Source organism: Thrips palmi, unplaced genomic scaffold (assembly GCF_012932325.1).
Source record: "Thrips palmi isolate BJ-2018 unplaced genomic scaffold, TpBJ-2018v1 HiC_scaffold_2, whole genome shotgun sequence".
NCBI classification, from domain to species: Eukaryota; Metazoa; Arthropoda; class Insecta; order Thysanoptera; family Thripidae; genus Thrips; species Thrips palmi.
Genome location: NW_023144629.1, coordinates 919,621 through 933,454, shown reverse-complemented (window position 1 = coordinate 933,454; position 13,834 = coordinate 919,621). Strand labels below are relative to the sequence as shown.

Genomic DNA, 13,834 nt, shown 5'->3' with positions numbered 1-13,834 from the left:
ATCAAGAGAATTGGCAGAAGGTCTCAAAATCTAGAAACCTTCAGCATTTCATGAGATATTATGCATTTGAGGAAGTCACAATTGTGGAAGACCAATACACATTTCCACAGACCACTTTCAACAGAAATATAAAAACTAGATATCTTCACATATCTTCACATCACATAATACACAAATCAATAACAAATACTATGAGCTTTTACCCTCCTAACCCTAGGAAACAAATTGGAAAAAAAGAAGAAAAAAACAGTGCAATCACACAGGCATTCATTTGATGCATCCCCACATGAAGGACACTGTTATGAAAGATGTTTGACCAAGACTTAAGCACTTGTATACCGCAAAATAAGATCAGCAAAAGCATTGCAGATATTTCAAGTCTTGATTTACAGGTTCCTATGTGGAAAAATATATTTTACAAGGATGAGGCCCCCAAGTTCATTGAACAGGGAACTGGGACAGAACACGGCAAAATGTTAAAAAGAGCAGAAAAGTCGATAAATGCTAACATAGCATTGTGTATGAAAAACAAAATCTAAGAATAAATATTCCGCACAACCTGAAGACACAGGTTTAAAAAAAAAATACAACTGACAATACAGAAATGGGCACATGGGGAACAATTGAGGATATTGATGCAAGTCAAGGCAATCAGAAAATATAGGAATCTAAACATCAAGAGATCCACATTCAACTTGCCATAATCATAAAAACAGTTCACGAATTCATTTCTTTAAAGAATGAATCAGCATCACTTTGGGGAGGAAGTTTTTCACTTACATTCCTACAGTGCAGACATCCTGCTGGATATTTACATTAAGCAACAAAACTAGGGATACAAATGGAGAAAGCATGAATATTAACTTTCATGTCTTCATTGTCATCCCAATATATTACATTCACCCAATTTGGGAAATCACAAATATTGAAGACATGGATCTGGCAGCAGAACCCAACAAGCAAAATCAAGAGGGGGAAAAAACATAGCAAAGCCTTGGAATAAATAATTGTAAAAAGGTGATGCCTGCTTGAAAGAAAGCTTAAATGTACAAGCCTACACAACTACAAATTTTAACACCCACAACTTCCCCCTTTCCTGAACTGACTAGCAGGGATAAGGACAAGTCCAGGTCAGGTCAGATTACATTATCACATTTTGCAGCGTTGTTGGATCAGTGCTTGACAGCGGCAGAACTTGTGAACTGCCAAATTGCTGAGCCACCATGAAGATACAGAAAAATAAACTTGTAGCAGAGACAGCAATGGGCATGACTTCTACTCAAGATCAGGCATGGGTGCACTGACTACATTAAGAGTTTTTTGGCCAATCTGAACTTTAACTGGCTGGTTCCCAACCTAAAAAAAAAAATATATGTGAAAATTGATTTTAAGCAGCAAAGATATGGTAGGTAGCAAATTGTCTGCTTGTTGACGCATGACCACAATGACTCACCTGAGCCTGACCGGCAGGCAAAGTAATAATCTGTCCTGAGCTGAGCATGGCTGACTGTCCACTGACGACGGGCTTTCCTTGAATTGTAACCATTTTGGGTGGTCCACCTTGCTGACCAGGTACCGTTATAGTTATTGGCTTGCCCCCTGCTGCCGCCTGTGCTGCTTGTGCTGGAGACATGACAATCATTTTCATGCCCTGCTGGGTGGTCACTGTTTGTGCTCCTGACACAGCTCCTGTGAAATTTTAAGAGTTTTCACATAAGGCAAGATGAAAAAAGACAATGAACTACGTGTATGTTAGAAAACAAGTGAATTTGTTGGAAAGCATACCTTGAACTGCTTGGGTGTTTGTGAGGGTTTGAACCGTCCTTAGGCCTCCACCACTGGTGACCATTATGATTTGCCCTGGGTTACCTCTGCCTAAAACAGCAGGTTGACCAGCCCCTGGTTTCCGTATGACAATGGTCTGTTTGCCGGCAACACCTTCAACAAAACATTTTGACTCAACATTCTCCCTTACCAACTCATAGTCTGCTGGAGAATTCAGCGAATCTAAGTCTTACCTGTGCCAGGGTTCAGCAGTTTAACAATCGTCGCACCTTGTGGTAAAACACCTCCAGGTTGAATCGTTGCTCCTTGAGGAATTGATGTCACCACTTGTGTGTTGTCAACTTTGCCAGTTTGAATGGTTTGGATATTGCTAGTTGTTTTAGATGGGACCAAGCTTATTTTAGGCATCTGAAAAGATTAGAAAAACACATAGCATTTTGAAAACTCTTAGCATAAATTAAAAAATCCAAAGCAGTCAGTATTGAAAAAATAGGAGTCTTACAGTGGCAAGTGTCATTCCCTGACCCGTTTTAACAAGTGTAACGATCTGACCAGGCTGGCCAGGTAAGCCAGGACGTTGGATCAGCATTTGCTTTCCTGCTTGTGCTGGGGCAGCACTCCTAATTATGGTCGAGTTAGGGGTGGCCAATCTCACAGCCTGTCCAACTGTGAACAAATTTGAGAACATTTTGTAAATATGTTTCAAGGACTACAAACCAAGAAAATGAGCGATTGAAACCAACCAATGGTGCCAGAGGCAGTAGAAACTCTGTAGGTGGGTGATCCTTGGGTCTGAACAATGCGGATGGGGCTACCAGTGGGAGTAGTCAGGCCAGATGAGGCAGCCACAACTGTAGAGGGCTTGGCAGCGGCAGTGGTTTGTATCACCTGTCCTGCCGAGGTCTGTAATAGAACTGCTTGTGACGTTGCCTGCGCTTGTTGCACAGAGGTAGCAGTCAATGTGCCAGTGGCACTGACGACGGTGGTCATTGCCCCTGAAGATGCGGAAATCCTTGGTGTTGCTGCTGCAGCTGCTGCCAACGCCTGGATGCCAACCATCTGAGCTGAAGTCACCTGTGACATAAAACAGCAGAATTAGAGGGTGGGCTGTGATGAAAACATTGACAAGCAAACGCGGAACACAGGAAGCCACTCCAACTGACCGGCGCCCCAGTTGCAGTTGACGTCGCGCTAGTTCTCGCCGAGAGCAGACTCTGCCCAGGAGAGATAACACTAACATTTTGAGCGGTGGAGCCTGCAGCTGTTGCAGTCACCGTTCCAGGAGGACCCTGCATCCGGACGAGGCGCAGCCTCTGCGGCCTGGCTCCAGGAGACCCTGGAATGCGCACCAGCGTCCCTGGAGATCCTGCCGCTATGGTTGCAGGAGACGCTCCACGGGGCCGGACGATGGTGGTGGTGGCGCCCCTGGGGGTGGCTACCATGGGGCGACCCGCTGGAGGCGCGGCCACTGCAAAATACCAAGACACACCAAGTCAGTGCCAACGCCACACCACGAAGAAGTCCATCTCCACTGGAAAACAAAGTACGCTACCTCTTAACACTGTTGGAGAAGCTGCGGTAGCATTTGTAGGTTTCGGTGACACCAAAACAGGGACAGGCACTGAGCGAGCGGGACTTGCCGCAGGAGCAGCGGAAACTTGGGGCTGCCTGATGACAGGCACAAGGGCTGGGGGACCGCTGATGACGGTGGGGGTGGGGGCAGCAGCCTTGGCAACGACAGGGGTGGGTGCAGAGGCAGTTGTCGTCGTTGTGTTGGTTAGGGCTGCTTTAGCTTGAGTCGTCGTGGCAGTGGAAGTTGACAGTGCAGGTAACTAAACATAGGGTACAGCAATTTATTAGTTCATAATTCATTTAGAGTTTAATTGATCATATGCAAAAAAAAAGGGGGATAATAACAAAATAAACAACTTACTGTAGATGTTGCAGGAGGATAATCATATTTCATAATTTGTAAAATGTAAGCATCAGCAGTAGGACTGGCGGTCCAATGTACTTCAAGTGAGTCAGTTAGGGCCTTCTGCAGTTGAACCCTGCCTGGTTGGGCCGGCTTCTCTACTTCTAAGTACCATAAGTCTTTGCAGCACACCTGTACATATATTATGGTCACAATCAAAAATAGAAAAAAGAAAGGAAAATCCTTCCAGACCAGCTCAAGCAAATCTTACCTGGTTATTCCAAGCCTTGCGGTATCCGTCTCGGCCAGACCACACATACATGCGAGTGTGAATGCCAACAGCAGAGTGGCCTGCTCTTGCCTTTGGAATGTTGTCTTCATATGTATCCATTTGAAAGCTTTCCCATGTCATAGTTTCTGCATGAAAAATAATGAAAATCCATAAGACAGTGCACAAGAAAGTCTTAAAATATAACAGTAAACAAAATCTTAACCTTACCTAAATTTAAACAGGCTAAGCTGTTAGTGCATTTCCATTCCTTCTCATGAGTAGCAACTTCAACATCATCCAAAACCAAAGGTACCCATCCTCCAAATATAAACATTCTATGGCCAATTAATGTGGCTGAGTGCAATGACCTTGGCAATGGAGCAAAACCTCCAACACTTGGTTTATACCATTCCATAGAACCTGAGAAAGAGAAGGAAAAAAATTAACTATTTGCCTTACAAAAGCTCTAAATAACAACTATGAAAGGACTCACTGCTTTATGAATTTATAAACTTTAATATACTTACTTATATCAAGAATCCACAAGTCTCCTAATCGACATCCACTCATACCACCATAAATTACAAGGCTTGAGCGCCCTTGTTTGTCTGTGTATGCCACAGCTGTGTGCGATTCTCTAGGAGGTGGTGGGTCACCATAGGTCACTGGGACCTCCCAGGAACACTGATGATTGCCTTTCAGGTCAAGCACATACAAGTCGTTGAGGTACCTAAAACAAACAATAACAGTGTGCATGTAGCTTGTTGGTAAAAGAGAAATGTATTGATCATTATAACATATTAATTAATCATTCGTTACCTTGATATGTTGTTTGTTGGATCATCACTATCATTGGCCAACCCTCCAAATAAGAAAACTCTATTGCCAATGAGAGTAAAACTATGTCCAAGTCGGGGACAGGGCGCTGGGAACTTTTTCGGTGGTCGTGGTTTCAACTGTTTCCATTCCCAACGAGTTGCCTGAATAAAACAAAAGTTGAAATTATTTGAGAGTTAATATTGTTTGTTCCTTCAGGACATGACTGAGATAACACATGATGTAAAAATATATTTGAGGGGAGAAAAAGAGAGTGATCAACAAACCTGAAGTTCATATAGGTCGGAGGAATATTTGCCGAACTCTGTCATACCACCAAAAACTAATATCCTAGTTCCATCGGCCACAAATCCATATGCAGCACATCCCTGAGGGATGTCCCCCTTGCACTGTGGTACAAACCATTTGTTTGTGGCTGTAAAAAATAAAGAGAGACAACTTCTTAGATCTGAGTCACAATAAAAACGAATCGGATCAAACTTCGCGCTCACTGCACCAATCCGGCTGCCAACATGAGCCCAACACTCTTTGACTGATACCACTATATTTTGGTGGACCGAAGTTAGAAGAAATAAATAAAAGCATTATAAATCACAGGGCTGAAGAGGGAAAAACTAAGTAAGACACAACTAGGCCGGCGAGACACTGTAAAACTTTCGACACTGTGCCCCGACAGACGCTATCCTAGGTTGCCGACCCTGCAGGCAGTGGGAAGCGTCCCCCAAAAGTACAACCAAACACAAACAAACGTCACTAACCAACATTCGCCTGCAAAGCGGCGCGGTTCGCGACACAATCAAAGCGAAAAATAATCCGCCCATAGGGCAGGGGTAGTTCTCGACGGGGAGCCGAAAACGGGAAACCGAAAACAGTGATTGGATAGGGTTAACACCCGACAAAACCAAGGCTGCCTTTGCGAAGGAGGCCGCCATATTGGAATACCGGAGTGAACCGCCAAACCAAAACACATCAATATCTCGAACGAATGATAAAATTTTGAATTTTTACGACCAGAAACCGCAGGAAACAGGGGGAACTCACAGTTAAAATATTGCGAAGCCCAAACTTAGGCGTAAGGACGGAAATCAAGGCGGTCTACAGTGCCTACAAGACCGCCATTTTGGCATAGCATAAAGGCCGACAGTCGCTGGTATTTACCTGTGTTAAAAACGTGAAGTTCGTCAATAATCCCTTCATTTCCGCCGCCAAACACGATCATGAGGTCCTTGATGGCCACCGCTCGGTGCCCATGCCGGGGCCGCGGCTGGGGCCCCGAAGGGTTAAGGACTTTATTCCACTTAAACAACGGCTCAGCCATCGTCTGCAAACTGCAAACAAACGAATGTGAAGCAAACCAGCTGAGGTTGTGTCTCGCGAATCCTCCGTGTAGGTGGCGCTACGAGCGCTCGATGGCAAGAGCGCAGCCTGCAGCGAGGCTACAGCCGAAGAGTATGGGAAATCGACCGAGAAGAATTCTTGTCGCATGAGAAATCCATTCGAGGGAAGTTCAAAAAGTGCATGGATGTGTAAAATTTATCAAGGAAATGATACCCCTTGCCGGAAGGTAAAATGTTGTGGAAGGTTCGTAAATTCTAATGCACTAGAAAAACTTTCAATTTGAACCGTCTTTCCTTAGTTGGTTCTTTGATGGGTGTTTCTATTGAGTCCAATCTAGAACTCTATTGGATGATGTGGTGACCGATATGGTTGTGCGTGTAGTAGAGGACAGGATTAATCAGAAAACAAAAATCAAATTTCATAGAAACAATGACAGCAACTTTATTATTAACAATATCAAACTCCATTTCTTATTCTACACATTTTTTACTAAACAAGATAAGGGCAGGGGTTGGGGCTTTTCAGCAAGATCCCATAAAAACTTTGAAGTATTTCTATAAATAGGACAAGAAAGGAAGGGGAAAACAATCAAAGCAAAAGCAAGTTACAACTCAGTACTGGTCGGATATGTGATACTACATATGGAATGGGGAACATAAATATTTATTTTATTGGTAAACATACTGGAAAAAAGGAATGTTTGAGGATCGGGATACAGAAGAAGACTAGAAAAGCAACCTAGAAAGTAATCAATAAGAAGGAAAGAGGGAGAATTATACTTCAAAGAAAATAGGATCAACAGGTGCTGCTTCAACAAAGAAAGTCTTTAATATATGTCCTTCTGCCATAAACACTTGCTCATGATTGACTAATGTGCTGACTATCAGCACAGGACTAAAGAAAAAAAAAGGCATTCCTAAGGACTGTGAACATCTTAAGAAACAATGTTTCTGAGACTGGCATTAACATTAAATATAAAAATACTCTTTGACAAACAGCTGGAATGCCACAAAGAAATGCCATTGACATTTGTTTGATGCAGCTACAGCCCTGACACCAATCTAAACACACATCTCTCATACAAACTCAAAATGCGTGGGAAGAACATCATGAAATAGAGAAATTCTAAAGAGTATTGGTAAAAAAAATTCTTACAAAATGTTTCAGTACACAACGTCAAAATAAATTTTAATTCAAGCAAGATATGACACACAATTATCTTCTGTGCTCGACCTCTGCATAATTTATTTTTTTCTTTTGAGGTGTTCAAAGAAAAAATAAAATATAATTACTTATTACCTATGAAACACACATCACAATCAAAATTAAAATAGAAATCACAGCTCAGACTTTTAAATTATACATAGATACACATTTGTATTTACAGTTATTTGTATTTAAAAGCAGGAGGTATTTGATGTTGAAGGGTAATGTACAACCACAAGAACGAAAGAGAATACAAAGACCACAGGTGGAATTTAAAAGCAAGCAAATGAGATAAATTTGTGCTTTCCTGCAATACTTGTCTCTAATATTTAAACAGCCTCCTTAAAGATATGTAAAAGAACAGTTTCAGAAAAAAATAATAATTAAACCAACTGGGTTAAAGGAGAAAAGAAAAAGAAATCTTTGGTTTGATCAAAGCAGAGATCAGCAATTGATCCCACAAGAAATTGACATAAAACCTGGAGAGCAAAGTCATCGCTCACATAGTAATTAAAATTTCAAATAAAATATCCTATTATTTACACAAACAAAGAACTACACTCGGCATCAATGCTGAGGTACGCTCAATATTGACCATAATTATGGTACACGGAATTCTGACAAAGTGACATTGGACACACTCACTTTAGTTAAAGCTGTGTGGTCAAAGTTCCATCAAACTAACTGGTGCAGTGCAGGTTGCATTTTCAGACCGAAATATTCTATGACATATGTACATATTTACATATCCTATGTATACAAAGCAGTAGTTGAGTCTGTCATCTCTGCAACATTATATATATTTTTTTAATATGAAAATGTTTGCGTAACTATGTACAATTGTGGTACAATTAGGAATAGTTTATGTGAGCGACGGAATCCTATCACGATAGTTGAGTTCAGAATGTCTTCTCTTTGGCTTTGCTTGAGCTAGGAAAGACTCGAACCAACGGGGTGACAACCCCAAACAGAAGACCTTTACGCGAGGGTAAAGGCCCGCGAGTCCCCAGGTAGCTCAGGTAGCTCGGTGCGGTCCGGACCATGGAATCAAACGTCACCCAACGGTGACGCTTAAGCCCATGCTCGCGGCTGCAGGCCGCACTCTCTCGGCACAGGAGTCCGACATCCGTTCCCTGGTTCCCTCCTCACACAAAACCAAGTCAACTTTTCGCTTGCCGCGCGGGGGCGGGCGGCGGGCGCGTGCGCGTTGCACGCCATTGGCACATTGAGTCAACAACAAAAATACACAAGACAGTCATACATAGTAGTGGTTAAAGTCTTTGCTGAGAGGGGCGTCCCCGGCGCGGGCCGTCGGCTATACGTGCGTGGCGAGGGTGCCCCGCTTGATGGTGGCCATCTGCGAGCTGGGCACGATGTACTGCGACGTGGGCGAGTGGGGCAGCCTCGCCACCTGGGGGGCCGCGCCGTTGCCGTTGAGGCCGTTGAGGCCCCGCACCGCGCTGCTGTAGGGCGGCGGCGGCGGCGGCCCGGTGGGCCCTGGCGGCGCCATGGTGGCCACCGAGGGCAGCCCCATGGCCGGGATGCCCCCGATGGGGCCCGTGCTGGCCGTGCTGGGGCTGGCGCTCGGCGCGGGGCTCGTGTGCGGCGGCAGCAGCGACGCGCTCGAGCTCCGCAAGTACGGGTTGCCGTACGCCGCCGAGTACCGCGGGTCCACGCACGCCAGCGGGCTGGAAAGCGACATGGACAGCGACGACGGCTGCGGCAGCCCCAGGTGCGCGTCGGGCTGCAGCAGGCTCAGCGACGGCGGCGGCGTGTAGTCCCGCGAGTAGTCCACGTAGGGCACGTAGCCGTTGTTGTTCTGGCCGTCCTGCGCGGGGCAGCACACCGTCAGACACAGTCCGCACTTCCAAAGACAAGCCACCGCACAGTGGGCCAGAAACCGGCGGAGGCGGCCAAAATTCTAGACGCGTTTTGAGCTCCAGAGTCGCTCGAACCGAACGTGTGACCCCACCAATGGATTCCTCGTTGGGAGAGCAATCCATTGGTGGGGAGAGCAATCCAATGGTGGGGTCACACGTTCGGTTCGAGTTCCATTTAGCGAGTCTGGAGGTCAAAACGCGTCTAGAGTTTTGGCCGCCTGCGCCGGTCTTCTAGCCCACTGTGCCACCTCCTCTACGGCGCTTACCTTTGCCTTGGGCGGGAAGCTGGGCTCGGGGTACTCGGTGGAGTAGCGGTAGACGTGGTCGCCGCCGTTCATGGCGATGGGCAGGTGCACGGGGCCGGCCAGCGGCACGCCGCCCACGCCGCGCTCGCTGCCCGTCTCGCTGCCCGGCCTGCTCACCGACGAGCCGCGCAGCTCCAGCTTCATGTCCGAGATGTTGGAGGAGCGGTCCGACTCGCGGCACTGCTTCTCCGCCTCGTGGTTGTCCACTGCGGCAAACACAGGCACGTTAGCTTTGAGAACCTCGCGGAAGGAAAACTCGCTCGCGACACACAGTGGGCCAGAAGACCGGTGTAGGCGGCCAAAACTCTAGACGCGTTTTGAGCTCCAGAGTGGCTAAACAGGACTCGAACCGAACGTGTGACCCCACCAATGGATTGCTCTCCGAACGAGGAATCCATTGGTGGGGCCACACGTTCGATTCGAGTCCCATTTAGCGACTCTGGAGCTCAAAACGCGTCTAGAGTTTTGGCCGCCTCCACCGGTCTTCTGGCCCACTGTGCGACATCTGCGGAAGGATCGACTCACCTGGAGGCTTCTTGACTCTACGCTGGCACAGGATGACCACCATGGTGATGGCGATGATGACCACGACGCCGCCGATGACCCCCGTCAGTATGATGAGCAGCGGGTACGATTCTGGAAAGCGAAAACCAGGCAAATGATTACCACAGCCAAGACCACTTGAGATGGCGAATCGGTCTTGGACGGCGGCTTACTCTGCGCGCGCAGGTGGATGTGCGCGGTGACGGCGCCGTACGAGTTGGACGCGGTGCAGTTGTACAGGCCGTAGTGGTGCTGCTGGGACTCGCGGACGATGAGCGTGCTCTTGAGGCCGTCCGGCAGGGGGTCGTCCAGGATCTGCGGAGGCAACCAGAGCGTCAGCAAAAGGATACGCGTGGCGGTACAGTAGTGCGAAGCGGTATCCACTCACAGTGGGCCAGAAGACCGGTGGAGGCGGCCAAAACTCTAGACGCGTTTTGAGCTCCAGAGTCGCTAAATGGGGCTCGAACCGAACGTGTGACCCCACCAATGGATGGCTCTCCGAACGAGGAATCCATTGATGGGGGCACACGTTCGGTTCGAGTCCCGTTTAGCGACTCTGGGGCTCAAAACGCGTCTAGAGTTTTGGCCGCCTCCATCGGTCTTCTGGCCCACTGTGCCACCCCGCTACTCACCGAGTAGTCCGAGTCGTAGGACGAGATCTCCTGGCCGTTGTAGCTCCAGGAGATCTTGTCGGGGCGCGGCACACTGGACACGATGCACTCGACGCGCGCGTTGTCGCCGGCGTGGCCCCACTGCGTGTGCGGGGACAGCACGCGCGGCGGGCCCTTGACCAGCACGGCGGCCTCGGCGCCGATCTCCGGGTAGCCGGGCACGCTGGCGCGGCAGAAGTAGCGGCCGGCGCGGTCCGCCTCCACCTTGAACGTCAGGTTGGGCGAGCTGCCGACGACCTGCGGGGAGGAGAGCAGCACACCGTCAGACTCACGCGTCACTCCACGCAGCAGGCTCTCATTGCGAACCGCCAGCTTACCCGGTCGCGCTCCTCGTGGATCCAGGTGATGTCCGGCGTGGGGTTGCCGTCCACGTCGCACACCAGGGTCACCGTGGCGTCCAGGTCCGTCTGCATGGACAGCGGCCGCTGCCGGAACTTGGGCCCGTCTGAAAAGGGCAAGGACCAATCGATTAGCCCCGGACAGAGGGAGACGCAGTGGCGGCGAGCGGGGGCAACACTTACACGTCACGTCCAGGGTCTCGGAGCCCTCGCTCTTGCCGACCTTGTTCTCCACCTGGCACTTGACGATGGCGTCGTGGTGGCGGCGCGACACGTTGCGCAGCACCAGCTCGGTGGGCGGGCCGCCGTCCACGTCGGAGGACACGGGCTCGCCGTCCAGGAACCAGCGGTAGCGCACCTCGGGCGGGTTGGCGTCGGCGTGGCACACCAGCTTCACGTCGGAGCCCTCGGGGATATGGCGCGGCGAGCCGCCGGCCGAGGGGTGGCCGGCCGCGTCCGCCACGGACACGGTCACGTTGGGGGCGTACTTGACGTGCAGCAGGAGGCGCGCCGAGCGGTAGGTGCGGTCCGCCTGGTTCTGCGCCTGGCAGACGAACGTCGTGTTGTGGTGCACCTTCTTGGGCGTCACCTTGAGCACGGAGCGCGCAGTGTAGCGCCGGCCCTCCGGCTCCTCGGTCGAGAAGTACTCCCCGCGCAGCACGTTGCCGTACCCGTCGATCCACGTGATCTGCAAAGGCGAGAACGTGAGCTTTCGAAACCGCCAAACTCGCACCACCGCACAGTGGGCCAGACGACCGGTGGAGGCGGCCAAAACTCGAGACGCGTTTTGAGCTCCAGAGTCGCTGAATGGGACTCGAACCAAACGTGTGACCCCATCAATGAATTGCTCTCCGGACGAGGAATCCATTGGTGGGGTCACACGTTCGGTTCGAGTCCCATTTAGCGACTCTGGAGCTCAAAACGCGTCTAGAGTTTTAGCCGCCTCCACTGGCCTTCTGGCCCACTGTGCACCGGCCGGGATTCGAACCCGCGAACTCACCTCTGCGGCCGGCTTCCCCGCCGCGGAGACGCACTCCAGCTCGATCTCGCGGTCCTCGGTCGTCTCCAGGTGGTCGCCCTGCACGATGCGCGGCGGCTCGGGCGGCACCAGGATCGTGAGCTGGGCGAAGCGCGAGCGCACGCCGGGCTCCCCGTTGGGCCCGGGGCTCACCTGGCACTGGTAGCGCGCGTCGTCGTCCAGGTGCACGGGGAAGATCTCCAACGAGAAGTCACCTGCGGAGCGGGGCAGTCGCCGGTTTTTAAAGGCATTCCAAGACATCAGAACCGCACGCGCGTCTTGGTCTTCACTGCAAACCCATCGGTAAGTTCCTTGCCACCAGGCGCGGATACAAGGGGGGAGGGGGGCAAGGGTTTTTTGCCCCCCCCCCCCATAGCCTCTAGATAGCCGCTTGAAAGGTAGGCAAAAAGTGCAACTTTGCCCCTGTAAGCAGGCAAAAAGTGCGACATGCCCCCCCCCTTTTGGACCGACTCTGGATCCGCCACTGGTTGCCACTCGAGTGGCGCTCCACTGGCGGCTTACCGATGGCTTTGCATATGTGAACAAAGACGCGGAAAAGCGGAAGCGGGTTTGTCACTGACCTTCCTCGTCGCTGCCGACCATGGTGTAGCGGTCGAAGCCGCTGAGGTTGCGGTGCGGGCCCAGGCCGAAGTCGTCCTTGGTCCACTGCAGGGTGCCCTTCTTGTTCTCCACGCGGCACGGCAGCGTCACCTTGGTGCCCTCGATGGCCACCTGGTCCTGCGGCTCCATCGCGAAGTACTGCTCCGTCTTCTCGCCCGACTCGGCGATGTGACCGTCCGGCCCCGGGTTGGGGTCCGGCTCCGGCTCGGGGGCGGCCCTGGGGGCGGGCTCCGGGGCGGCGGCGGCGGCGGCCAGCATCACACCGCCTCCCGCACCGCCTCCGGGGGCGGTGGCCACCCCGGCCAGCAGCACCAGCAACACGACCGCCAGCATCCTGGGGGCAGAGAGACGACGCCGTCAGACAAGAACAACGAGTGCAGATACGCAGTGGGCTGGTTCTGTCTCTCTCGCACCACCAAGAACGCCCGAGTGCGAGAGAGACGGCGGTCAGCCCGATCACCTCAGGCAGTCCCGCCGAGCGCGCGCGTCGTGCGGCCACGACGGCTGCCTGACGCGCAGGCGTCCGGGAGTCCGGAGGCCAAGAACCGAGAACGCCGCCACTCCGTGACGCCGGCCTTCGCCTCGCCGCGGAAGTTCGTTTCGCCCGTCGCGACACGCGACCGACCGCCATCCTGGCGCGGGAAAAGAAGCGGTCTCTGTGTGTTAATCTCGGCCGACACGCGCGTGACGGGGACCGTGACGAGCAACGTGACGGGAAACGTGACGGGGAGCGTGACGCGCCGCGTCGCCGCCGCGCCACCGCGATAAGGACGGGCATTTGCAGGGGGCGCACAATAAAACCGCAGAGCCCCCCGCAGAGGCCTGAGGTTACGGGCTACGTGACGAGACACTCACACACACACAGGCCTACATACACGCACGCGTACATGAACACATACACCTTTTCCTCGAAGGCGGAAGCGTTTCGTGAGCAGCGTTTCACGTGACGCCGCCACGCCCGCACACATACAGCCATTCCGATAGCTGAGTGTGTGTGTGTGTGTGTGTGATGGCATCACGTCCAACAGCGTGATGGTGACGATGGGGACACACGTGACGGGGTCGCGACGTGACGTCAAAACGCGCCGCGCCGCCGGCCGTATCGG

At 51.2% G+C, this 13,834-nt stretch overlaps 2 protein-coding genes across 3 annotated transcripts; both read right to left on the bottom strand.

The window, feature by feature from the left end:
* Nucleotides 1-385: 385 nt before the first annotated feature.
* On the bottom strand, nucleotides 386-6,161 carry LOC117647135 (host cell factor 1-like). Of its 2 annotated transcripts, none has more exons than XM_034388679.1 (15): nucleotides 5,967-6,161; nucleotides 5,075-5,223; nucleotides 4,791-4,951; nucleotides 4,499-4,701; nucleotides 4,200-4,391; nucleotides 3,972-4,117; nucleotides 3,719-3,892; nucleotides 3,338-3,617; nucleotides 2,949-3,253; nucleotides 2,529-2,859; nucleotides 2,288-2,451; nucleotides 2,019-2,193; nucleotides 1,786-1,938; nucleotides 1,454-1,689; nucleotides 386-1,356 (listed from the first exon to the last, which is right to left on the bottom strand). In XM_034388679.1, the coding sequence occupies exons 1-15, from the start codon at nucleotides 6,124-6,126 to the stop codon at nucleotides 1,276-1,278; spliced, it is 2,910 nt and encodes a 969-aa protein (XP_034244570.1). In that variant the 5' UTR covers nucleotides 6,127-6,161; the 3' UTR covers nucleotides 386-1,275. The 2 variants fall into 2 exon arrangements, with proteins under 2 accessions (XP_034244570.1, XP_034244571.1); XM_034388680.1 differs by having other exon boundaries at nucleotides 3,024-3,253.
* Nucleotides 6,162-8,102: 1,941 nt separating this feature from the next.
* Nucleotides 8,103-12,938, bottom strand: LOC117647314 (irregular chiasm C-roughest protein; the record flags this gene model as incomplete). Its single annotated transcript, XM_034389021.1, has 10 exons — nucleotides 8,103-8,137; nucleotides 8,946-9,180; nucleotides 9,499-9,743; nucleotides 10,063-10,173; nucleotides 10,254-10,395; nucleotides 10,713-10,988; nucleotides 11,069-11,196; nucleotides 11,273-11,777; nucleotides 12,090-12,322; nucleotides 12,689-12,938. Coding segments are annotated over 10 exons (2,160 nt in total), but the record flags the coding sequence as incomplete, so codon positions are not given.
* Nucleotides 12,939-13,834: the final 896 nt, after the last annotated feature.